This window comes from Kryptolebias marmoratus, linkage group LG9 (genome assembly GCF_001649575.2).
Source record: "Kryptolebias marmoratus isolate JLee-2015 linkage group LG9, ASM164957v2, whole genome shotgun sequence".
In the NCBI taxonomy this organism is placed as follows: Eukaryota; Metazoa; Chordata; class Actinopteri; order Cyprinodontiformes; family Rivulidae; genus Kryptolebias; species Kryptolebias marmoratus.
In genome coordinates this window covers 28,297,398-28,322,151 of record NC_051438.1, presented here as the reverse complement: position 1 = coordinate 28,322,151, position 24,754 = coordinate 28,297,398, and the positions used below count along the sequence as shown (strand labels likewise).

At 40.0% G+C, this 24,754-nt stretch overlaps 2 protein-coding genes across 3 annotated transcripts in view; both read right to left on the bottom strand.

The window, feature by feature from the left end:
* LOC108243971 (probable carboxypeptidase X1) overlaps positions 1–10,280 on the bottom strand; it is a 12,903-nt gene extending 2,623 nt beyond the window's left edge. The window contains exons 1-10 of one of the 2 annotated variants that reach the window (XM_017429765.3): positions 9,945–10,280; positions 8,036–8,191; positions 4,812–4,921; positions 4,580–4,719; positions 4,150–4,234; positions 3,895–4,054; positions 3,733–3,821; positions 2,177–2,300; positions 539–735; positions 282–461 (exon numbers count right to left, since the gene is read on the bottom strand). In XM_017429765.3, coding sequence (XP_017285254.1) covers positions 282–461; positions 539–735; positions 2,177–2,300; positions 3,733–3,821; positions 3,895–4,054; positions 4,150–4,234; positions 4,580–4,719; positions 4,812–4,921; positions 8,036–8,191; positions 9,945–10,239 — 1,536 coding nt within the window. In that variant the 5' untranslated portion in view covers positions 10,240–10,280. The remainder of the gene's footprint in view (positions 1–281; positions 462–538; positions 736–2,176; positions 2,301–3,732; positions 3,822–3,894; positions 4,055–4,149; positions 4,235–4,579; positions 4,720–4,811; positions 4,922–8,035; positions 8,192–9,944) is intronic. The other variant, XM_017429766.3, reaches the window with a different exon arrangement.
* Positions 10,281–11,194: 914 nt separating this feature from the next.
* Positions 11,195–17,301, bottom strand: smu1a (SMU1 DNA replication regulator and spliceosomal factor a). Its single transcript, XM_017429738.3, has 12 exons — positions 17,204–17,301; positions 16,002–16,212; positions 15,767–15,919; positions 15,343–15,453; positions 15,062–15,190; positions 14,721–14,840; positions 14,521–14,637; positions 14,219–14,346; positions 14,000–14,126; positions 13,718–13,885; positions 13,469–13,621; positions 11,195–12,000 (listed from the first exon to the last, which is right to left on the bottom strand). Exons 1-12 carry the CDS (start codon positions 17,227–17,229, stop codon positions 11,902–11,904), a joined length of 1,542 nt encoding a protein of 513 aa, XP_017285227.1. The 5' UTR covers positions 17,230–17,301; the 3' UTR covers positions 11,195–11,901.
* Between the last annotated feature and the right edge of the window lie 7,453 nt (positions 17,302–24,754).

Here is a 24,754-nt window from a genome sequence, read left to right as displayed (position 1 = left end):
TGATCATACAGAAATTAAAACTATATATTGTTGGCTTCTAAGTCACTGTCAGAGAAAACTTCACTAATTAGGCTCAGTTTTTTAAAGCAAAATAAGAATCAGAGACTCGATCTGAACCAGACTAGAGGGCCGGATCTGGCCCGCGGGCCTTGAGTTTGACACGTGGCCTAGTAGAACATTTTATCAGAAGTATGTCAGTATTAACACATTATTAGATTATAAATAGAATTTATCCCAGAAGTAAAGCTGCTGATTTTTAAATAAATAAATGAACATTTTACAAAAGCTTCCTCGGAGGTGTACTGTTCAGGGATGGGGAAGTAATGGTTGATGAGTTTGGACCGGTCCGTCTCCAGCTCGATGGCGTTCCACATCACCGAGTTGAGGTCAGCAAAGTTGTGGTTCATGTCGATGCCTTCGTAGCTGTAGCGTCCCAGCGCCCAGCCTGCCAGCTCCGAGCCCTGTGGATGAGAGTGAAGAGGGATGCCTTTATTCTCGTCTCCGACCTCCTGACAGAATCTGTTTGGGTTTTCAGGACCTTCTTAAAGGCCATCTCGTATCCGTCAGGGTTCATGGAGGGCAGCAGGTGGATGCGAGTCTCTTGGACCAGGCGGACAACCCGCTGGTTTCCTCGCTTGTACTCGTGGCACAAATACTGCATCAGGTTGAGCAGGAGCTCCCGGCCCAGCACCTCGTTCCCATGCATCCCTGCGACGTAGCGAAACTCTGGTTCTCCTGCAGGGGGCGTCAGAACACAGACATCATCATCAGTCAGGTGTCAGATTATATAAAATGCCTTCAGCCGCCCCACACGTCCTGAGTTTTCTGTCTGATCGACGTGTGTACACACATCACCTGACAGCTACCTCTGAAAACTCACACCGTCTTCTTCAAACCGTTTCTGAGGAAGAGTTTCAGCTTGTTTCTCTGCTGATGTGATGCCGAGACGAGAGCAGACAGTGTGCATGCATGCAGATTTATATTTCTTTATTCTGGGATGTCAGCAACCATAACTGTTAGATGTTTGGTGAATTTCTACTGACCGACAGTTCTCTGGGTTTTATTAAGATCTATTAAAAGTTTTATTTATTGGACAGCTGTTGTTTTTTCACTGCTTACTTCAAGACTTTACATTTAGTAGAATAAAAAGGAAAACAACATATTTCCTCCATAAATGCTGCCAATTATCTGCAGACTTCATAGAAAACGATTCACAAAGTTCCACTGTTAGAAATTAATTCTAAAATAAAGTTGGAAATAATGTATGATATTTATAGCTACTTTAAGAAAAGCACATGATATAATTGTGAGCATTTGACACTGCACAGAAATATTAAAAAATAAAAATTGTTGCTGCTAATTATTGACATATCTGAGGCTGTAATTACAGAAATGTACTTTGTATGTAGAATACTGAAAATAATTCACATATATCTGCCTTATAAGGAGTAAAAATCTTTCAAATAATTCGTATTTGATATCAATATTTAAGTCAGGTCGGTGAAATGAAACAGGATATAATAACATGATATTATTGGTTTATAGTTGGATTTTAAAAAGCCAGTTTTTAGGTGACTAATATTAAACCAACCAGAGTTAAACACATTAAATATATATTTGTTTCTCCTTCTGTGAGGAGTTTAGAAGTGATAACAGGATTTAAATTTAGCCGTGCTGCCTTCACTGCTGCAGATTTGGCGGGAACATCTCTCCGCTCTGCCGCCATGTGGGCCGAGCTCAAGAGGCCAAAGAAAACATTTGTACGTCTCAGAGCAAACAAAGAGGAAGTCCATCTGTGCTGCTTCGGATTTACCACAGACACTCTGTGTTTGAGTGCTGCACAGATCTCCTCTAACCTTTGACCCCTCACACTGCTGTGTGAAGAGGGGTTATTGATTCCAGTGAAGGAGGTGAAGAGGCTGGAGGTTTAGCTACGGTAAATAAACAAACACAACCTAAAACCCTTTGAATAAACAAAAATAAAACTCAACAGGAAGTTTATCTGGAACATTTCCAAACTCTGCAGCACAGGACAATAAATAATACATTTTATTTTACTTGTGTTAACAAAATGATGAAACCGAACCTCCTGAGTTTTTAATCCAAACCAAGAGAAAGAAAAAGCAGAAAAATAAATATCAAACTGTGAGTCGGTGAAGCGGGGCGGTAAACTCACCCAGCTCGTGTTTCCCGGGGTTATCGGAGATCTCCATGACGTAGAGCTTCAGGCCCGTGTAGCTCCTCCCGATGCTGTAGGTTCGAGTGATGTTGGGACACTCCTCGTTCACAGACTTCATCAGCTGGGAAAACAAAATGATTACACGAATTTCTCCTCATCCTGAAGTAAAACATCTTTAAATCCCGACTGCTTTCATAATCCCTATAAAAGAAGAATGTTGTTCTTCTGGTTAATTAACCTAAACTACTGAACTACACCATGATTGTTATTTGTCTAAATAAGTTACAGACAGGAATAAATTAAATGCTTCCCTTACAGCTCTGTCAAACAGAACTTCAGTACTGGTGAAAAGGGTTTCAGTGAGAAACACTTGTCTATAATATCTGCATGTCTTTAGTAATGATTAGTCTCCATAAAATGATTTAATCAGATTAGCTTTGTAGACTCAGTGCTGTCTGAATGTGTGTGTTTGGGTAAATGAGGCACAGATTGGGTTGTAAAGCGCTTTGAGTGGCCTGATTGGCTAGAAAGGCGCTATTTAAGTACAGTCCATTTACCATTTAATATGTGATAGTGACCAAAAAATGTAAAAAGAAAGGATTTGTTGTTTATTTTACACATATTTGTTAAAATAGTACAAACAGATTTGTTGGTATCCTAAAAAAACTATTAATCTTTGCAATCTAGTCATGTTTCAAAGTAAGTATTTGACCTTAATTAGTATTACTTCTCATCAGACATTCAGTCTGTTTTAAGGGAACAATCAGCCTCCGGGTCGTTTGGTTTGGTTCTGTTCTCCAAACTGAACACGGAGCAGAAAACAAAGATCTGCTGAGGAGCTCAGAGAGACGATTAGGCTTCAAGACCGTCTCTGAGCAGCTTCACGATCCTCTGACCTCAGCTGACAAGATTAATGAAGAGCAGAAGGTTCACGGGACTGGAGCCAAGCTGCCAGGACGTGGACGCAAGAGGAAATGCGACCCCAGGTTGATCAGACTAATAGTGAGGATGGTAGAAAAAGAGCCGAGGAGACCATTCAGGCTAAACTTCAAAGTCAAGGTACACAATACTTTCTGATCTGTCACGTTTTCAGTCATAATGGGCTCCATGGAGGAAGACTTCACTACTTTCACTACAGGCAGAAAAACACACAAAAAAGACAGAAATTCACTAAAATGCAAGCCGACAAGCCTCAGATTTTCTGGAACTGATGAGATAAAACTGGAGCGTTTTGGCTCCAGAGTCACATCAGTTGCGTTTTTTTTTTTAACCAATAAATTTACCCTCATCTGTAAGTCAGAGCTGCAGATTTGATCATTTTTCTTCATTTAAGGATGTGTGTTTGTTTCTGGTTTCTGAGGATTGGACTGTACAAACAGCCAGAACCTGCAGTTTTATTTGGTTTTCGGTCAGACTGAGACCACACACACAAACTCACACACTCTGTGGAAAGGTTTTACAGAACCACAATCAGGCAGCCGTCCCAGCAGCAGACTGTAGTTTATCATCTCTTTTTACAGGAAAACAAAAACAGTTTGTCACGCTGCTTCTACCTTTCTCATCTCCTTATAGTTGTGATGCCTGAAGTCCAGTTTGTCTTTAGACTCCTCTGACTCCATCTGCCACGCATACATGTTCGGATCTGTAGAAAGAGAAAGGTGAACGCTGAACACAAACACAACGTAAACACACAAGCATAAAAGCAGCTTTATTACCAGGAAGTGCACAGCCCAACACCTCTGCTCTGAGACAGATGTCCCCTTGAGTCCCGTTCTGATACCAGCTTTGTGGGTTGATCCGGATGTAGCGTGCCACGGTGGGAGTGTTGAAGAGGGCCAGAACAGGAGTCTCAGCGTCCTGGTTTCCTTCAAGTATCTGCAGCACAAAGAGAGCCGCAGGCTGTTTTATAACCTGAGGACCGGACAGACGGAAAAACTGTAAAATGTGTAAAAAACGAGACGCTCGCTCACAGCCTCTTCTGTCCCGTTCATGCACGGCTTCCACAGCAGCGTGTCGTTACTGAACTGAACCTTGTAGGTATGCACCACGTCCCAGCTGTGCACACACACACACACACACACATCTCATCAGCAGGTAACACACAGGAGCACGCCATAATTACATTATGATTTACAGACTCACTTCTTTCAGATTCCAGCTGGCCTTTACTACTTTTAGCTTTAAGCTACCATTCTGCTACTTTTTGCTATATTTAACTTCAACTCTTTTGCTACTTTGAGCTAGTCTTTTGCTGCATTTAGCTTTCAGCTAGCATTTTGCTTCCTTTGGCGTTTCTTTGTAGCTAGTGTTCAGCTTCTTCAGCGTTTGAAAGTGTTCATATTCAAGGATCTGAAAGCAGAGCTCTCTCCCGGATCTCTGTCTCTTTCCACCAACACCCACCTCCAGATGGAGTTGCGTCCCTGCAGGATGACACCGATGAAGCGGGTCAGTCTCTGAGCATCGACCTGCAGCCACTGCTTATTGTCTCTGTGCTGAGCGCACCAGGCGCCGTCATAGATATCTCCATCCTCTATTCCAGACTGCAACACACAGACGCAGGGAACCACTGAAACCTGCAGTGGCAGATGGAACCGGGCAGGTAAAGCAAACGTTTTATGGTCTGTCGGCGTACCTGGATGTTGAGCCGGCCGCGGTGAGGCCCCAGACCTCTGCGTTTGAAGGAGGAAGCCCTCAGCTGAGCGTCTTTCACCCTCAGTGATTCCAGACCCAATGGGGGGCATTCTGACAGTCAACATCATCTGAATTTAACTTTCATCATCACATAATGACACAAGAGGGTTTAACAGCAGAGTAAGTGGATGCAAAGCTTCTAGGGTCTAATTTTGCACATGCGATGATTATCCTCTGATAATCAGCAAAGCAATAAAAAGGTATAAAAAGAAAACTGTAAAGCTAAGAGGGAGGCTCAGTACAGGGAGGGTTAAAAGACATTTCCAAACTATTTGGAAAACATTAAAGACGGCTGATAATCTTCCCAGGAGTGGATGTTCCTGCAAGTCAGACGGTGCAACGCTCCGAGAAATGACAAAAACCTGCAACTGCTTCATTTCAGACTCTAAAAATAAATACAGAAAGAAAAACAAAACACTATCTGAGGTTGAATCGGGCTTATCTTAGGATCTGGTGAAGACTAGGAGATGACATAAAAACTGAGATTTGAAAGAACGTACAGATGAAATTATCTGATGTAAATAAATCGTTCATCATTAAGGCGAGGAAATCTGCTCCCATGGGGTCAATCAGAGCTGGACTTTACAAAGAAATCTTCTCAGTGACTGAATCTTGTTCCTGTTCACACAGTATTCCATCTGTACGTACTGCAGATAGATTTATTATTTAAACCGAAGCCTCAGACAGACTCTGACTGTCTGCAGGGTCCAGCTCAGCCCAGAGGGCCTCTTCCTGTCAGAACGCTTAAAAAAAAGTCAAACAGCATAAATAAATGCTAAATAGGAGGCAGTAGGTTATGAAATCCCTTCCACCACTTTGCCTTGCAGTCCTGAAGGATCTTTGTGACTTAAAGGTCTTTTTGGTGCTGCTGACCTCTGGACTCACGCCAAACCCCAAACTGCTCCTGAAACCACCGAAGCTGAGCCGGAGAGAGTTAGCAGACTGTCAGCGGTGTCCAAGAGGGAAAGAATGTGCAATTAATTCTCTGCTGAAGGAGTTCAAAACTCCGCTGATCAATGAGAATACTCCTCTCTGAGGCCCTGAAAAACAAATGTATCATTTTCTCTCTCTAGACAATAAGAAACATGAGTTTTATTTAATACAAAGGAGCACAAAGCTTAATTCCTGTTCAAAATAAAACACAAACAGTGTCTTCTTTAAAACTAAATATAAAGAAAGAGAGATGACTCATGGAGTTTGCAATTTAGAAAAAAAAAGTCTGGAAAACCCAAAAAGCTGCTTTAAATAATTAAGATAACTGTATTTCTGCCAAAATAACACTAAATGTCAAAAACCTTTACAAGCCAAACTTTTACAGAAAAAGAAAATGTTCGAGTTGTTTAAGGAGTCGTTGTTAAAAGAGCACCTTAAAGCACTCGTTTTAAAAACTCTAAACTCTAAAATGTAATGTTGTAGATGCACATCCAATAATTACTTTGAGTTTTATTATAATCTGTTCACTGGTGAGTAAGATATTTTGCTAACAGACAGACACGCTGACACATGCAGAGATGATCTTTCTGCAGCTGAACCCTGACCGTAACTCGACACCTAACCATTAGAGCAGGGGCCAAATTTAAAAACTTAATCTGGATCAATGTTTATAAAAAAATACATAAATTAACCCTGGTTTTAGATGTAATATGTTAAACTGTTTATATAGAAATATCAAATACCTTTCCTCAGTTACATTTCATAAAGAAATTAGAGCAAAAAAACTGATCAAACTTTAAAAGACACATCAATAAAACACATAATTTCTCCATTAAAACAGCAAAAACTCAAATCCGTTCATACATTTACAAACATTTAACTTTGAAACAAGAAGAAAATACAGAAAAAGGCATAAATGCATGAAAGCAAATTCACCGCTGGTTTGTTGCACGTTAACTCAAGTCAGATGCCTGAGATGTTCGATGTTCTCTGTTGCTCTTTCTACGTCAAAATCAAAGATTACTGAGAAATTAAAACTTGTTTTCTTGGCTTCAAAGTAACCGTCGCAGGTAGACTTCACTGAACAAAACGAGAAGCGACGGAGACTCGATCTGTCGCAGACCGCAGGGCCCGATCTAATAAGATTTAAATGTCACCAAGGGCCGGATGAAATGTTACCAAGGGCCGGATCTGGCCCGCGGGCCTTGAGTTTGACACTTGTGCTTTAGAAGAACATGACTAAACTAAACCTAAACTCAATTCAGATCTCAGCCCTAAACCTAAGATGATGCTCCGCTGTTTCAGGACCAGGTTCTGGTCACGATAAGGTAAGTCATTGTACCAGAAAAAGTCCTGAAAAGTCCCAAAAACCACAGATGGAATTACATGATCACCAGCCTTTCATGGCAGAGGGCGATGATAAGAGATCAGAGAACTTCAAACTGAGTTCAGTGATTAAAAACTCCATATTTTAGTTGTCGATCAGTAAAAAGTTACACAACGAGACGTAGATAGAAATCAATAAAATGTACAATAAACCTGAGGATAAAAGTTAAGATGAGAGATTTAAAAAACTGTTGGAAAGAAATCGGTTCAGTGAAATTAAGTGCACAGAAATAAAGTATTTTTTTATGCATCAAAAACAAAAACAGCTGATTTCAAGTCTGAGGCGAACAGATGAAGTTAAAAACTGAGCTTTGGCTTTCCAGCAGCAAAGTTTGGAAAAGAATAAGCTGTTTCTCAGAGGGTAATAAAACGAACAAAGCTGGTTTTATTTCTAAGAACTCCAGTAAAGCAGAGTGGTCTCTGAGGAAAACCCAAACCGGCAGCATCCTTCTCCTCCGTAATGAGTTGCTGCAGAAGGTAATGATGCTGCCGCTCTTCTCGTTAACGGTTTATCAGAGGAAACTTTGTGCTTTCCTTTAAAACAGCGTTTGTTTTACTGCATGAAGGGTTACGCTACAGAGCAGGACGGGTTCAGATATTCAGTATGTCTCCCATCAGCACCGAGGCCACAGACAAACATGTCGGGTTAACTTAGCATACAGCGTTTTGTTGCTTTCTTGTGATGGTTTGATGAGAATTTAGAGTCCAAACTTCTAATAAAACTCTTCCCGATTCGAGCTGAATCATCTTTGAGAGAAACTCTCACAAGAAAAGCAACAGAACCGACAGTATTTGCCTCCGTCTGATCAGCATACTGTATACCTTTGGGCTGACCCAAATACATACGTGGAACCGTTTCTCTGGCAGCTGATTGGCTCACACGCTTTTTCAGCTGTGGTTTGGTTTTTAGAACAATCTTCGGCTTCTGTCTGGTGGCCTTCAGCTTCTTCAGAAATGTTTTAGACTTCTTTGCTACCTTAACGCTCCTTCTGAATCTCCTCGCTATGAAAAAGGCAAACATTTTATGTAAAATGTGATAAAACATCGTTTCTAACAAGAACATTTGACCGTTTAAACCAGGGGTGTCAAACCCAGGGACGCAAGGGAGCCAAAATTTAAAATTTGGTCCTAGCCAAGGGCCAATCACAAACAATATTTATTAAAAATTACATAAATTAATTGGTTTTAGATGTATTATGTCAAATCCTTCATATAGAAATATCAATGACCTTTTCCCAGTTCCAGATTATACAGAATTTAGAGCAAACAGACTTTAATGAACACAGACAAATAGATCAAACTTCAAAAAGCTCATCATTAGCTGTCATTTCTTACGCCTCACTCAGCTTTTAAATGAATTTTTTAACCTTAAAACAGACAAAAACCTGATCATACAGAAATTAAAACTATATATTGTTGGCTTCTAAGTCACTGTCAGAGAAAACTTCACTAATTAGGCTCAGTTTTTTAAAGCAAAATAAGAATCAGAGACTTGATCTGAACCAGACTAGAGGGCCGGATGAAATGTTACAGAGGGCCGGATCTGGCCCGCGGGCCTTGAGTTTGACATGTGTGCTTTAACACATGCTAAACATTTAAAATAATAAAATGCATTTTTAAACCGTCCCATATCGGGATAAAATAATTCTGAATTTCATGGCAGCCACACATCTGAAAGAAGCTGAGGCAGAGTCATGTTGACCTCTGAGGAGCAAATGGTCCAGAGGAGACGGCGGCGGCGTTTCTGGACCGTTTGGACCCGTCTGACCTCAGAACAGTTCTCCTCTTTGGTCCAGAGGAGACACATCTGTTCACATCTGGCTTCTTCTTTGCCTGATAGAGCTTTAAGCAGCATCTGTGGACGGCACGGTGAACTGTGTTTACAGCCAGTGTTCCTGAGCAGAACCAGCCTTGACCTTTGACCTCAGAGCTTCCTCTGATCTGTAGATGATGGGATGTTCAGTCTTTTTGCTCTCGTGAACTCCTGCCCATCTTTCCTTCTGAGATTCAGCCTCTAAAAAGCTGCCAGTTCATCTAATTAGTTGCAAAATGCTCCTCCAGATGTTACTTTTAGTTTTTTGAGATGCCATAAAATCCAAAATTAACTTTTTTTTCTCAAAAAAAAAGAAAAGTTAAGCATGTTCTATGTGAATAAAATAAGTTTATGAGATCTTTTTTATTTACATTTTACGTAACGGCTCGACGTTTTCCAAATTAGGGTTGGATTCTGAAGCTGTTTCTCATCATAATGTGGCATAAAAAAGTGTTACTTGTCTTATTTTTCTGGTCCGAGCCATCACACAGACCATCTGGTTATCATCACCCCCCCCACACCCTCAGAGAGGAACCGCAGATATTCCCTCCACTCAGTTTACAGATCTGTAAACTTCACAAAACAGTTCAACCAGCTTCATTTTAACCAGATTCTTCAGCAGTGAGTCACTCATCAACAAGACAAACGTTTTATTAAAACTTCTCAGTCCTGAAGTTAGAAAACAAACAAACATGCAGACATTTAAGGTTTTGGTTATATTTAAAGTGACTTTTAGCTCCACAGTTGGTGTTTGAAATTTGATGATTGATGCAAAAAGGTGCATGTCAGAGCAACTTTAGGTTTTATTTTTTCATTTCAGATATTTTTTACCTGCATTGCAGAAACTGTAAATGCATATTTAAGCTGATCATTAATTAAAGCTTTGTGTTTGGAGACAAAGCAAAAGGCACCAAAATTCAAAGTGATGAAGTGATGTCTCACCTAGTTCCAGAGGACCTGATTCATCTTCGTCTTGTGTTTTCTCTGGTTTCGGACCTTCCTCTTCACTCGGTGCAGCTGTGACGGTTGTAGTTGTTGACTTTCTGTAGCTGGTTGTGAGTTCTACTGTGGCATTGGGTCTCCCTGCAGAAAAAAGGCTCTCAGTTGGGGTAAAATCTACCCCTGAGGCCAGGGAGGGTGTCCCTGTGGACGTGCCATCAGCAGAGCCGCTGGAAGCAAAGACAAAGAAGCCAAAATGTGAAACCAGAAGCAGAGCAATGAGGAGGATTCCTGCCATAGTGAGTGTCCTGAGCAGAAAGAGCTCCAACACTGAACACTGAACCCTGCTGACCCGTCAGGCCCTCCTCTCTGCAGACGGCTTCATTAGGAAATTAAAGGCAAACCGATCACAGCTGGATAATAAATGGAGAAAACAAGATTCTTCATCTGGAGGAAAAACCCTTTACATGACTTTTTATTTTATCTGCCAAAACAAACAACAAGGTCCTTTAATCATCACTCATGTGTCACATTTACCAGTCTGTTATGTTCTGGTTCTGATTAAAGGGTTTTTAGCTCACATCCCAGTACATTAAACTGTACAGAATCAACTTGGGCTTTTATTTTGAAAGCCTTACTAAGCCCCTCCTCCCTGTCTGAAGGGCTTTAATGATCAGCCAACAGGTTTGTTTTGGGTTGAAATTCCATCAAGCCTCCTCTTTGTTAAAAAAAAAAGCTGAATTTGCTGCCTTATTAGTGCAAATTAATTAAATAAAACTTCTTAAAAACTCAGAAAACTGTAAGGCAACATGTTGTGGGCTTATTTAGATTCAAGAAAAAACAAAAATACTGCAATAATACGTTCAATTGTGTGTAAAGATAGGCCACATTTTCCTTTTCTGTTCAAACGGCTTTAAGAGCACAGATAAAACAGTTACATGGAACATTTTAACATTTTTATAAAGTGTGGAAAAACAAAATGTTAAGAAAAACCCAGATTCACTGGATCACATCCAAACTGTTTTTTTACAATAAATTTCTTTTTTAACGTCCAAATCCATCATGGAAGTCATAAGGTCCAACATTTGTCCTCTCAGTAGGTTAGAGACGCTGCGATTTGGAAAAAATATAAAAAAAAAAAAAATCAGGGTGAAGTTTCCAAATCAGCCAAAACTCATTGATAAAATATAAAAAGAGACAAACTAAACATAAAAACATGTTTCTGATGACAAAACCAGCCAAGTTGGAACAAATGAAGCCAGCAGACAATATTTGTTTTTAATTAAAAAAAGCTTCAAATATATTTACAAAAAGCAGGATGTTAAATTGTTTTTGAAACACTTCTTCCCTCAGCGTGTGATGACTCCCCGTCTCTCCGAAGGACTCAGGCGTCAAACAGCAGAATCTTTCTATGAAGAGGGGCAGAAAATGTGATACTAAGAACTGCAAAAGGCTGTTTTATATTCTGGATTTAAGAGAACGTTTCACTTTATTTCAGAGGGTTTACAACAATGGAGGAGCTGAGGTTCATCTTAGATCCTACAAATGTAAATACAGCATGATAATAAAGCATTAAAGCTTTATTATGATGCGTATTCCATCCTTACAGGTTTGTTAAATAAAACTAATGAAGTGTAAAGGCAGAAGAGCCCCAGAGGCTGAGTTACATACAGGATATACTTACAGCATTTTAGGTAACGACCTAAAATACTAAAGGCTGTCACGCTTTTAAAGATGCAAAACACTTTAAAAAAAAAATCTGTACACTCTGCTTTTTATTAACTATATTCTACCATTTCCAAACTGAGTGTGTAAAAGTCACGTGGTTCCCGTGTCACGTTTGAGTCCTGTTGGACCTGGGAATGATTCACCAGGACAGAAAACAAACAAAGAGACAAAAACAGAATGGACAGAGAACTGTCCAGAGTGAGAATGTCCAGCCTCCTCTCTGGAGGACGTCTCAAGGCTTCCAGAGCTTCAGCAGGCCGTCCTCGCTGTATGTGCCGATGAGGTTCTGGTGGGGGTGGTGGGCGATGCCGATCACGTCCTTCTCATGGACCTGAAGAGAGGAGCGACGTGTTGTCAGGTCAGAGTCAACGGTGTAAAAACGATGGCTTCAAAGAGCCGTTTGGTCGTCCATCTTGTGTTGATCTTTATCATGTTGGCCTTTATTACAATATTAAAATGTATTTAACTCTTAGCTGGCCTTTAGTACCTTTAGTTTAGTTTTCATCATGTCTGATCACCTGAGGTTATAATTTAGATTTCATTTAGAATATCCCAGCTCATATTTTAGATACTGTGTTCTGATTTTTATGTAAAATGTTGTAAAGCACTTTGTTGCTGAAAAGTGCTGGATAAATAAAATCAGAGACATAAGTCCAGCTTGGCCATCTGTTTCCATGGTAAAAACAGTAAATGTCTCACTCCTGTTTGTTCTTTTGTTGATATTGTCCAGTAATTATTCCTGAAGATATTGACGAGTCATTGGTGTATAAATGAGTAAAGACACGTTTATCAGTGTTGCAAACGCTGATGCTGACGTCCTGGAGTTGTCTTTGAATTGTTGGGAGAATCCTGTATTTCTCGTTTATTTCTAAAACAGCAGGAAGGTTTACAGCACACGTGTCAAATTCAAGGCCCGCGGGCCAGATTCGGCCCTCCGTAACATTTCATCCGGCCCTCCAGTCTGGTTCAGATCGAGTCTCTGATTCTTATTTTGCTTTAAAAAACTGAGCCTAATTAGTGAAGTTTTCTCTGACAGTGACTTAGAAGCCAACAATATATAGTTTTAATTTCTGTATGATCAAGTTTTTGTCTGTTTTAATGTTAAAAACTTCATTTAAAAGCTGAGTGAGGCGTAAGAAATGACAGCTAATGATGAGCTTTTTGAAGTTTGATCTATTTGTCTGAGTTCATTAAAGTCTGTTTGCTCTAAATTCTGTATAATCTGGAACTGGGAAAAGGCCATTGATATTTCTATATGAATGATTTGACATAATACATCTAAAACCAATAATTTATGTAATTTTTAATAAATATTGATCGTGATTGGCCCTTGGCTAGGACCAGATTTTTAATTTTGGCCCCCTTGTGTCACTGTGTTTGACCCCCCTGGTTTACAGCCACACTATAGATAAATAAAAACCAAACTTCAACATCTTGCACACTGCAGGACATGACTCATGGCTCAGTTTTTGCACCAAGGTGACGTTTCAAGCAGTCAGATACTTTCTGTCCCCAAAGAGAAATTTGGTTTGTTCTCAACAAAACTGGATTCATTTATATTAAACGCACCTGCTTAAAAAGGCACATTTAGAATTAATTAACTAACCTTTAAAAGGATCAATTAAATATGAACTGATTTAGTTTATTTAAGAAGAAAAGAACTGATAAATAAATAACCTCCTGCAGCAGAAGCTCTACAAGTTCTAACACGCTGTCAGGACCTGCAGCAGAGACGGAGGAGGGAAATACGCTGTGGTGTTCTGGGACTTTCTGATCCGTGTCTGTGTGCTGTAACATACCGTCAGCGTTCTCTCCAGTTTGCCTGTGACTGTGCTGAAGCAGTAGAGCACAAAGTCTTCGCCCACGCAGTAGATCCACTCGCCACGGGGTGACAGGGTGCAGCACACAAAGTCACCCCCTTCCCTCTTACCAGAGCTGAAGCTCCTCACGATCTGCACAACCAGACAGAAAAAGCATCAACTTCCAAAAGAAAATACTGACAAAAGTCCACGTTACACAAGAATTTACACACAAAGATTTGGACTGACCTGTCCCTGCATGTTCATGATGACCACCGTGTTGGAGCGGTTACACACAACAAAATGCTCCGGGTTTTTGGGCAGCAGGAGGACGTTGTTGACGGTGATGTCTGTGCCGGCTGATGTGCCAAGAGGTTTGAAAGTGCTGGTGCACTCGGTGGTCTTCACGTTCCACACCTGAAGCAGGTTAAATAAAAGAAACAGTTAAATCCAAATGAAGGAGATTCAGTTCATAACACGGGTTAAGATCCAAACGCAGTGAAAGAAAACACAATCAGGTGTGTTTCTTACTTTGACTGTTCCATCAGAAGAAGCGCTGATGATGTGATGGCCGTCGGGAGTGAAAGTGGCCTCGTTGACGAATGAGGTGTGACCACGAAACTCCTTCAGAGATTTACCCGACTTCAGGCCATGGATTCTTGTACAAAGAACAGAGAGAAAGGCCTCACCAACCAGAACCTTTCACAACTTCACCCAGAAGCTTGAAACGAATGAGAGATCTTTGTTTACCTGATGGTCTGATCGAAGGAGGCGCTGAGCAGCTGGCTGGTGTCTTTACAGAAACTGACACAAGTTACTCCTTTACTGTGAGCACGCTCAAACCTCCTGAGACACTGACCGCTCTGGATCTTCCAGACCTACAGACACGCAGACAGAATGTGGTGTTAGTGATGGTTTAACTCTTATTGAGACAAGACAGAAAGTCCAAGCTTTCAATTATGTAAAAATAAATGTACTTTAGAATGACAAATATTTATCAGACTTGTTTGAGTCAGTCAAACTGTGCTACACAAACAGACAATAAAGGTTACCTTGATCTTTCCATCTTGGGCTCCAGTGGCCAACATTTCTGTATCCCGACTGAAGCACATACACAACACGGCATCATCCATCATCATGAAGTTATCCTGAGCCTGATACTTCAGATCCTGCACGACATGACACACAGACGAATGAACCATTGTTTTGCAACTATTAGTTTTCACGTTGTGAACCTGGAGTTTCTTCTTACCTTTCTGATTTTGCCTGTTGTGAAGTTCCAGACTTCAATGAAGCCGTCCACAGACCCGGTGACCAGATACTGACCGTCAGGGGAGAACCGGGAGCACTCCACATGAGACTTCTGCCCAAACTGCACAGAAAGAAAAAACTCACATCCAAACACCTAAAAACTATTCCATTAAGACAAACTCTACAAATAAGCTTTTTATGATGTATGTGAATGTTTTTGAACTGTGCCCTGAGGTGGCTTTTCTTGTGAATTGGCGCTAAATAAATAAACTGAACCATCTAGATCAGTCAGGCAGCCGTTTAATTGTTCCAGCGAACTAAATTTAGCGGCAGTGTGGGTACCTTGATGTGTCTGCTCAGCTGAGTGGGGAAGCGCTCCTCCTCCACATCTTTGACGGCAGCTTTACCCCTGAACAAATCGATGGTCATGCCAGGCGGCAGGAGACCTTGATGCTGCTGCCACTTCAGAGCCTGCAGAAGGAAAATCTGTGTTATTTATTTAGATTATTTCAGCCGAAGACCGCAACTTTTCCTGTCTGTTACACACCTGTGTGGACAGAGGTTCAAATGAACCTCCTTACAGAGAAGCTTGAGGAAGCCTCTGCAGGTTTAAGATTACTTACCTGCCCCAGCAGAGCCATGAGACGAGAGGGGGGCACCACGCTGACCTCTCCTGCCAGAGCTTGAGCGATCGCTGCACGGCGCTTCTCCTTACTGCTGCCGTCCGGGTACGCCTGGGCAGAAGTTCATCAAAATAAATTTAAAAAGAAAAACAAATCCAGCTGAAGATCTTGTCAAGATAAGCATTTATTAATAAACACTTATGACTTACTGTACCTAAGCTTTATGAGCCTGAACGTCCAAAATCTTTTGTGTTTTTAATTGATAAACTACTTTTTTTATGAATAATTTTTTTTTAACATTGGTCTTTAGTCTTTTAGTTTTTAGGGAGTTTTCAGGCAAAACTGAACTGTGCTACTAGACTTTCTGATGCTACTGTGACAGCGGAGATAAACAAGCCCCGCTGAACGTGTGCTCTGGACTCACCTCTCTGGGATCGAAGTACGAGCGAGCCAAGAGGTTCTCCAGGTGGATGTATCTCTCCGGCTGCGTCTGTTTCAGCATAATCATGGGGTCCGTCTGTCTGAGCAGAGAACGGGCTGCACCGAGCTCTCTCAGCTCAATAAGCTCTAAGACAACCTGGCCAGGAAATAACACAGACACCTTTATTATAGGAAACATGTCTAGAAGCACCAGCAGGGGGAACTAACATCAAACTCACCTGTTCATAAAGGTCTATCAAGGTTTTATCTGGCAGTTTGAGGGACTGAATGGCTTGCAGGACAGTATCCCAGTGGCCGCTGTTGATGTCTGCCACAAAGCTCTCTATACTGTCCACCGTGTTCAGAGACACAGTGGTCTCCTCCTGCAGCGTGGCCAAAGTCCGGTGCAGATTGTTCTCCTTTAGGTACTGCATAATCAGACGGACCACGCTGGAAAATAAAAACAAACGACGCAGATGTAAAAAAAAACAAGCAGCTCGAAAAAATGCATTCAAACCAAACTGATGTTTATGAGGTCCATGATGCTGTAGAGTAAATATGCATTTTTGCATTTTAACAGAATCACGAATAAAAATGCTAATGTGATGAATAAACAAGTTAAATCACATTAATATTGGCCCAAAAAACCCTGAGCTTCTATGTTGGTGCATGTCTACACTTTACCAAATCTTTTAAAGGGTCTCATTTAAAATAGTGGTTTATATTATAGGCTTTTTTAAACACTAATATAAAGCAACAATTTAATGATTGGGACTGACCAAGAACCTGAAAAAGGAAACAGCAGAAAAAGGAGGTACGCTACAGACATGTGGTATTTATTTTAACAACAGATACTATTTATTTTTAAACTCAGTTTCAGTAATCAATATAATTCTTATAAACAGTTCATTTTAAGCTTTAAGGAGCTCTGCAGTTCAGTGAGAATAGATGACTACGAAGTTCTTAATCATTAGATTTTAAGCAATAAATAGGTCCAGATATTGCAGTTAATTAGATAGCATTTATTAAGTTTGATACATTAATCAGTTAAAGAAGATTTTCGCTGCACAGGTTTGGACTGACTGGCTGAATGTAACGTTGACTGATGCTAACTTCACCTCCCGCTTGCCTTTCAAACCCGCTCCCAGGAAGCAAACTTTATTTTAAACAAGTGAAAATGGCGATTTAATAATTAAAAGAACACGAATGCACTTCTTACAGGAAAAACAACCCAAGCCGGGGACGCAAAAAAAGCAGAGAAATCGTTTAGGATCGTTTGAAATAGAAGCTAGCTTGTTAGCTCGGGGCGCTAACGTTAGCATCCTGCAGCTCAGGATGAGAAAGGCCTCAACAAAGTTATTGTCCTCTAATGTGGAGCTAATAGCCGGGGTTTTATCCTAAAAATAAATATACTTTATCATTAATATACAGGTCTACTTACTCCGCGGATTCCACTTCTATAGACATGGTTATGTGCGTTGAAACGACAACACACTCCCGCACCAAGAAACACGCAGAGGAAACACGGAAGTACCGGGAGGAAATGGAGCTTTTCAAAATAAAAGTCTCCATTGACTTTTTAAAGTCAATGAGGGGGAGTCTGTAGATTCACACTTTTTAGAGCGTTTTAACAAACTTTATGGCCCCACAATAGCTCCACACAACAAAAACAATGAAAAGTCCACAAAACAGCACAACACTAATCAGTTAAGGTCGTATTTATCTGTTTCAGTTGCTTTGTCCTTAAGAGGAGCTCCTTTCTTGACTCCTTTTTTGTCCCTGGGACTTGAACCTGGAACATATATAATTTATTATTCAACAAATCTGATTATTTTAATTTGTATCCAGTTCACCAAATACATAAAAGATTCTTTATGTGGCCATCATATTGTTGTTTGGATTTTATCAGAAGTCTAGATTAGCAGCATATTTTAAGGCAAAAATAATCCATTACATTATTAAACTATTTAGATTAGATCAGTTAGGATATTTTGTGATCAAATTTAAATAAATGAAAATTATATCAGGATTAAAATATCTCCTGGCCCTTTTTATAAAATCCTATTAAATAAAGAGTTATTTCCCTTTCATTCATAATTTATATGAGATGTAATGACTTCGGGTCTGTTGTTTTTATCATCATCAGTTTGTGCACAGACCCTCTCTTTTTTCTATGATATTTGTTTTTTATTTTTTCTTCCCAACACCATCAACAGGGGCTGCTGTCTGCACAGTAATAACGCCGAGGCCCTCTTGACTCCTTTCTCTCTGCCAGTGAAGGTCTTTCAAGGTTATGATGATGCACCACTTCAATCTGCAGGGTTTGATTGTTTTGGGCAATCATGACATAATCCAAGTGTGAGCCCCATCCACACTGGGAATGAATTTGGCAACAGGAGCACAGCAAATCCTGTTTAGTTTCATTTGCCATTGCAGATGGAGAAATATATTGGGAAGTGATGAGGAGCAGCAGAGAGGATGAGGAGGGGAGGAGGGAGGATTTCACAGAATGCCATAACACTACATTCCCTCTGTATACATTTACATAAAAGCATGTTGCCGTATTCTAGCATGACGGGACACATGCCAATGAGGTATATGCCATCAAAGAACACTGATGGTGAAACAAAAGGCTGTAATGTTCACTTCATTCAACAGGAAAATCAAAAGAAGATAATAGATTTATGCAAAGTGCCAGTTTTTATGTTGAGTACCACTTCTCATCATAATTAAAAAAAACAATAAGCCTTAGAATCCGTGAAACAAACCGGTCAGCTGTTCATCATTGGATCAATCTTCAATGATTCACATTTTAGTGTTCTCATGGAAACCATTTTGAATGGCAAACTGAAATAAATACTTGGTCGTGCTGAAAACTCACGGCTTTCACAACAACAAATAAGTGCAGAGACTTATTTCAGGGATGAATAGATGAACAAAATCAATCGATGACAGCACTGCAGAGAACAGCAGCAGGAGAGATGGATGAGTGTGAAGAAGAAGTGGATAAAAAAAAGCATCAAGGGATCAGGAGGGGATTTGATCTGTTTTGACAAGACATTTTCCCTGCATGAAGATAAAAGTGTCTTATGTGGATTTGGCAAAAAATTGTTGAAGTAACTTCGGAAAACTGTGCAACTTTCTCAATTTTTATTTCATTCTGGATTTGTGCAATGGACAGACATGCCCAACTCTGGACTATTTTGATGTTTTTTATTAATTTTTGTGTTGCTTCTGTATTTCTGTTTGTGTTTAATGTTTTCAGACCATATTGAATTGCCTGCTACTACAAATAAAAAATTGAAAGAAATCTCATAAACCCATATTTTATTAACAGCAGAACATATTAAGGCAGAGAAAAGGGGACCATTCAGCCGGTTATCAGCACATATGTCAAAAACCTGCCTCTCTGATGGTATGGGGGTGCATTAGTGTCTCTGACATGAGCAGCTTACACATCTGGAATGAGGCAACATTCCCTCTAAAACCTCCAGCAGCTGCTCTCCTCAGGTCCAGATGTTTACAGACTGATGAGGAAAACATCTGGAACTACTTTGTTGAGATGTGCTGATGGCATAACATTCAAAACTAACTGATTTTCCCCAAAAAATAGACACAACTTATTAGTTTTAACATTTGATATGGTTACTGTGGTCCACTGATATGCAAATCCCTGAATTCTGTTTGATTTATATTCTACATAGCGTCTCAACTTTTCCACAATTGGGGTTGTAGATTTTATTTTCATGAAGAAAAAACAAACAGATAAGAGTATTTTACTTATAAACAGTAAGTCTTTGCAGCTTCTCGTCAGATAAAGAGGGGATTACAAGTACACTGCTGTTGGAGAAGGATGATTTGGATTTGAAGAAACTGGAGCAGAAAAGAATCTTTGCACGATAACTGATCTTCAACTGAGCTCTCATAAACAGTTACAGAAAAACAAAAATGCGATGCCGGGGCTTTGATGTGGGATCAAATGTTCCAGCACAGATTTTTGATCCAGAACAGACAAGATAAATATTAACTGATGTTTTATGTTTGTCCTGATTAGACAAAATGAGTGTCACTTGTAACAGGACATTAATACACTTAGACAAATTCCTAGAAATAGTGAATGTTTAAGCACATCAGCATCAGTGAAAAGATGAAATCTACTCGTGTAAGTATTTTATTCACATATAAGATTTAAGTCTGCAGTCTGCTTCTCATTTCTAATTAAAAGAACTCATTGACGGTGGTCAAAAGAGGACGATTCATCTCCTTCTGGACTGTCGGCACAAACTAAAACAAAATATGTTCTGGCAGCACAGTTTCTACCCTGTTTGTAGGCTGGTTCGTATCATTTTGTACATTTTGTACAATTCTTGGTCCAACTGGACCAAGAAATTTCACCAGTGGCGGAGACAATTTCAAGACCTTGATTTGTCAATTTGGGCTTTTCTACCCTTGAAGCAGAACTTAGTCAGTCCTCAGAGTTTCCCCGACTCAGATAAAAAGAAATATTTTGAAATTTGAAAAATGTCTATCTGAAAAACATGTCAAATTTATGTATTTCTGCAACAATAAACTGTGCAAACATCATATTTTCTATGAACATGTTGCTCTTATATTAGTTAGTTTAGTTATGTATTACATTTGATTTTCTTTATTTTAGCTTCCTTGGCAATTACAAATGGATGACAAGGAATTCCCTCCATCTTAATCAAAGTTAGACAGATTTTATAAAATGCACTGGTGTTCTTGTTGTATTTAAATCACATTTTGTGTTTTGCTTTTTAAACTGCGGAACATAATGTACCTAATTCATTTGTAAGGAATGCACTCTCAAGGTAAGCCTTTTGAAGTGCTATAAATATACTGGAGAGTTAACTATATCTCACTGTCAGCTGTTTCCACACATATGAAGGCAAAAAAATGCAAAATCTTATAAATAAATTTATTGGACGTAGGCCATAGATCATAGATTCAATTTGTCTGCACATCCGCTGAAAGGTGCTTGGAAGGAATAGGTACAAAATGTATGTCTAAATAAGAAATGGATCAGTGTTTTTGTTGTGTTATTTATTTATTTATTACATTGACAGTCACGCTGGATGAAAATAAATACAAATAAAAACATAACTTGATTTCTTGACTGAAAGTCAGATAGGTTGAGCTCGAAGGCAATCATTTATTATACACCACACACTCATATTTTATTTATAATCCTATTTCTGTCATGTGACTTTAATGTGAACTTGTATGGAGCATGCACGTAAAAAATTTATGTTTTCAGACTCTGTTCGTTTCCCAATAACCAGCTGCAGTGGAGATCGCCGTAAAATGAAAGCCTGAGTGAAAAACAGAGGATGAGATGCGGTCTCTTTGTCATACTCTTTACCCTTGAGTGTACCTGACAAACAAAACGAGCAGGAGTCCATTAATTTGCTGCTAAGAAGCTTCTTGCAGCTCCCTGTTAATGACGGATTTTTGCAACAGTCAGTCAGCCCTTGAGTCACAAGCAGTTGGAGGAGAAAGTGAGGTTCTGAATGTGTGAGGCATATTGGTGATGCCATAAGAGGGGCGGTAATGGCGGGCAGTTATTGTCCAAGTCCAATCCTGATGGATATTTCCCCACAGGCTCTTTGTCTCTCGAGTCGAAGCGTCCATCCTAATGGCACCTCCATTATTCTCAATGGCTCCATTAGAAGGAGAAAAAAGGGCTCACTAAGAAAAGTGCAGGCGTGGATAAATTTGTTGGTACCCTTTTGTTAAAGACAGAAAAACCACAAAGGTCACGGAAATAACTTGAAACTGGTAAAAGCAATAAAAAAATACTGAAAATCAACTAATGAAAATCAGTCACTGCTTCTGAACTGAGGTCCAGCAGAAATATTTTTAACTAATGAAACTGGCTCTGATAAAAAGAGTGGTTCTCTTAGAAAAGACTGAAACTAATGAGTCCACAGGGACATGTTAAACTAAGATGTCCTCAGTCCTGGAATCAGTCAGTCTGCCTGTTTAAAGGAGGACAGGTAGTCACAGGGCTGGTTGGTATCATGGTGTGTAATACTATGAACATGGAGGACAGAAAGCTGAGGACAGAGTTGTCTCAGGAGCTCAGAAAGACAATGATTAAACAGCAGGTTGAAGGTAAAGACTGTAAGACCGTCTCCAAGCAGCTGGATGTCCCTGAGACTACAGAAGGTCCACAGGACTGGAGAAAACCTCCATGGACACAAGAGGACAACTGAAGAGACGGATAATAGGAATGGTGACCAAAGAGACCATAATAACTTTTAGAGATTAGAGGTGAACTCCAAGGTCAAAGGTCATAAGTTTCAGATCGCACCATCAGTCTGAGGCAAAGTGGACTTTGTGGAAGACGACCAAGGAGGACACCAGATCATAAAGACAGACTGAGAGTCCACAAAGGTTCTGGGAGAATGTCCTTTGGACAGATGAGACAAAACTGGAGCTTTTTGACAACAAGTCCCATCAGCTCTGTGTCCACAGACCAAAACCAGAACCAAAGACCGGAACTCTGAACCTACAGGGGGACATGGAGGAGGCTCGGTTCTGTTCTGGTCCTGAATCTGAAACCTCAAGACTATCAAGGCTTCCTGGAGCCAGATGTGCTGCTCAGAGTCAGAAAGCTTCTCATTATAATTTATTTATTTGTCAGTTTCAAGTTGTTTCAGTGGACATCGTGGGTTTGTCTTACACATTTTTGGTTTTAATCTTCTTGACCCAGGAGCCTTGTTGTATCTGTAGAGCTGCTCTAAAGTATTTTGTTGGAAAGCAGGTGCAGAAACCCACACAATGACTCCGAACACGGCTGCTTCATGCCATGGCAGCTTGCATTGAAGCGTGATAAATTACAGGTCATCAAGGTGATAAAGCACGGAGCTTGAAATGGGATTGTGCCTGTAAGGCAGTGTAGCAGGCAGCCCACATGTGAACTGATAGATGTTAGTGCCTGAGCAGTCTGGATAAGAGAGATACGTGTGCTGCACCCGGGACAATGCAAACAGAAACTGCCTCTCCTCAGCTGAATAGCTACAGCATCTATGTTGTATTTACCAAATGAACGAAGAAAAAAAAAAAAGTGCTGATACAAGTGGATGGATTCTGAAAGGGCTGAGCCTTTTCTTTTCACTGACAGGCTGATCCTGTTCCAGTATCTGCACTCATGTAAATTTACAACCGGAGGCTTCTTGTTTGTCAGCTCATTTAAGAGTTCACCGCAGGGTTTTTATGGGTATTCAAGAAGACATACAGGTTGTTTGTGCTGGCAATAAAAAGATTACATGAAGGGTTTTTAACGACACATTGTGAGGTGTCGAGTAAATTCTATTAAATAAATAAGAATAAAAATGAAATTGGAAAAACTGTTTTTTATTGAAACAATGTATTTCAGAGAGATCAGGTCTATATAGAAGAAAAAGGAGAAAGTTGCTACAACAGAAGGTCAATATATGTAATCAATAATGTGTAATTGACAATTAAAGCTATTTTTGTGTCTTTTAGTGTCAGTTGTCTGTGGCGGCCATCTTGAATTGGGTTGACTCTAGAACAGGGGGGTCAAACTCCAGGCCTCCAGGCTCCGCTGTCCTGGAGGTTTTAGGTGTTTCTGCTCCAACACACCTGATTCAAATGGTTTAATCACCTCCTCACCAAATCATCAGGTTCTCCAGGAGCACGGCAACAAGTCAACCATTTAAAACAGGTGTTTTAAAGCAGGAACACGTCTAAAACATGCAGGTGTGCAGCCCTCGAGGAACAGAGTTTGACACCTGTGCTCCAGAAGGTCATCAGTTGTAGATGTACATCCAGTGATTACTGTCTGAGAGTTTCCAATAAAATTCACCTCAAACCCTTTAAGCAGCACATCTTATATGTATTGTAAAACCCTCCATAGTGCAAAGCTACAAAAGATTATAATCATTCTTTGAAAGGTCCACAATTAAACCCTAATTGTTTTCAGAAACCCATTTAATGGCGCTCACAGAAGGCAAATCGGGCAGGTTGAAATGAGTTTATTTTGCTCAACAAAGAACACAAAGGCAGGCTATTTACAGTTAATTAATGTAGTAATTTTCTTTAGTGACTAATAATTTGTACAGCAGAAATTATGCAAATGCCGAACCTTCCTGCTTCCTTTTCCCTGAAACAACAGCCTTTGTAAGTCGGCCTGACCTGACCGTTCAGACGAACACACACACTTTTCTTGAGGACGTATTGATTCCACACAGCTCACTTATTGACATGCACAGCCATGATAATAAGTAGATCTATCTTCTGTCAGTCCCTGCAGAACGGAGCGCCGTCCGCAGGGGAAGAGGGCAGCACATTCAGGTCTAATTTCCCTGTCTTTGTTAAGGATTACCATCGTATTGTACGTTCTCATCACAGAACAGGGGGGACCCAGACACATTTAGGGAGCTCACTGGCAGAAAGAATCCAATAACAGAATAAATTCATCCGTGGTGGTTTAATTAAAAGGTGTAGCTGGAGTGGAACAAAGCAACAAAGAGGCGAGTTCACTTCAGAAGAGCCGATATAAACGAGAGATCAGTTTCATTTAGGAGTAAAGAAATTATAAGAAAGGACCGGATCCTGTAATTTCATTGTCTGGAATACACCCTGAACTTATCTGAGCCTCATGTTTTGCTACTTTTAGCTGCAGTTTTGCTCACGTTAGCTACCTTTTTGGGCAAATTTTAAAATGAGCATTTGCTTTTCTGCTTTTAGTGACTGTGTTGCTAATTTTATCATCTGTATTATTAATTTTAGTTTGAGGATTTTGCTCATTTTAGCTGCTGTCCTGCTGGTTTTAGCTGCTTTTAGATTTTAGTTTGTTTTCTGCTCATTTTAGCTGCTGTTTTAACTTTTAACAGTTCAGCATTCTCACAGAAAACACTTTTCTTTTCCTCTCAATCTAGCCTAATCTTCATATTTTCTTTTATCTAATAATTGTATTTTTTAATATTATCATCTTTTGTTTCCT

What these genes read in the sequence shown, in the direction of transcription:
- smu1a (XM_017429738.3), bottom strand. Translation starts at nt 17,229, where the DNA reads ATGTCTATAGAAGTGGAATCCGCGGA. An exon ending in AGCTGAGCAGACACATCAAG is followed by an intron (nt 14,841 to 15,061) that starts GTACCCACACTG and finishes CTTTCTGTGCAG; the next exon opens with TTTGGGCAGAAGTCTCATGT. An exon ending in CTTCTGATGGAACAGTCAAA is followed by an intron (nt 13,886 to 13,999) that starts GTAAGAAACACA and finishes AACCTGCTTCAG; the next exon opens with GTGTGGAACGTGAAGACCAC.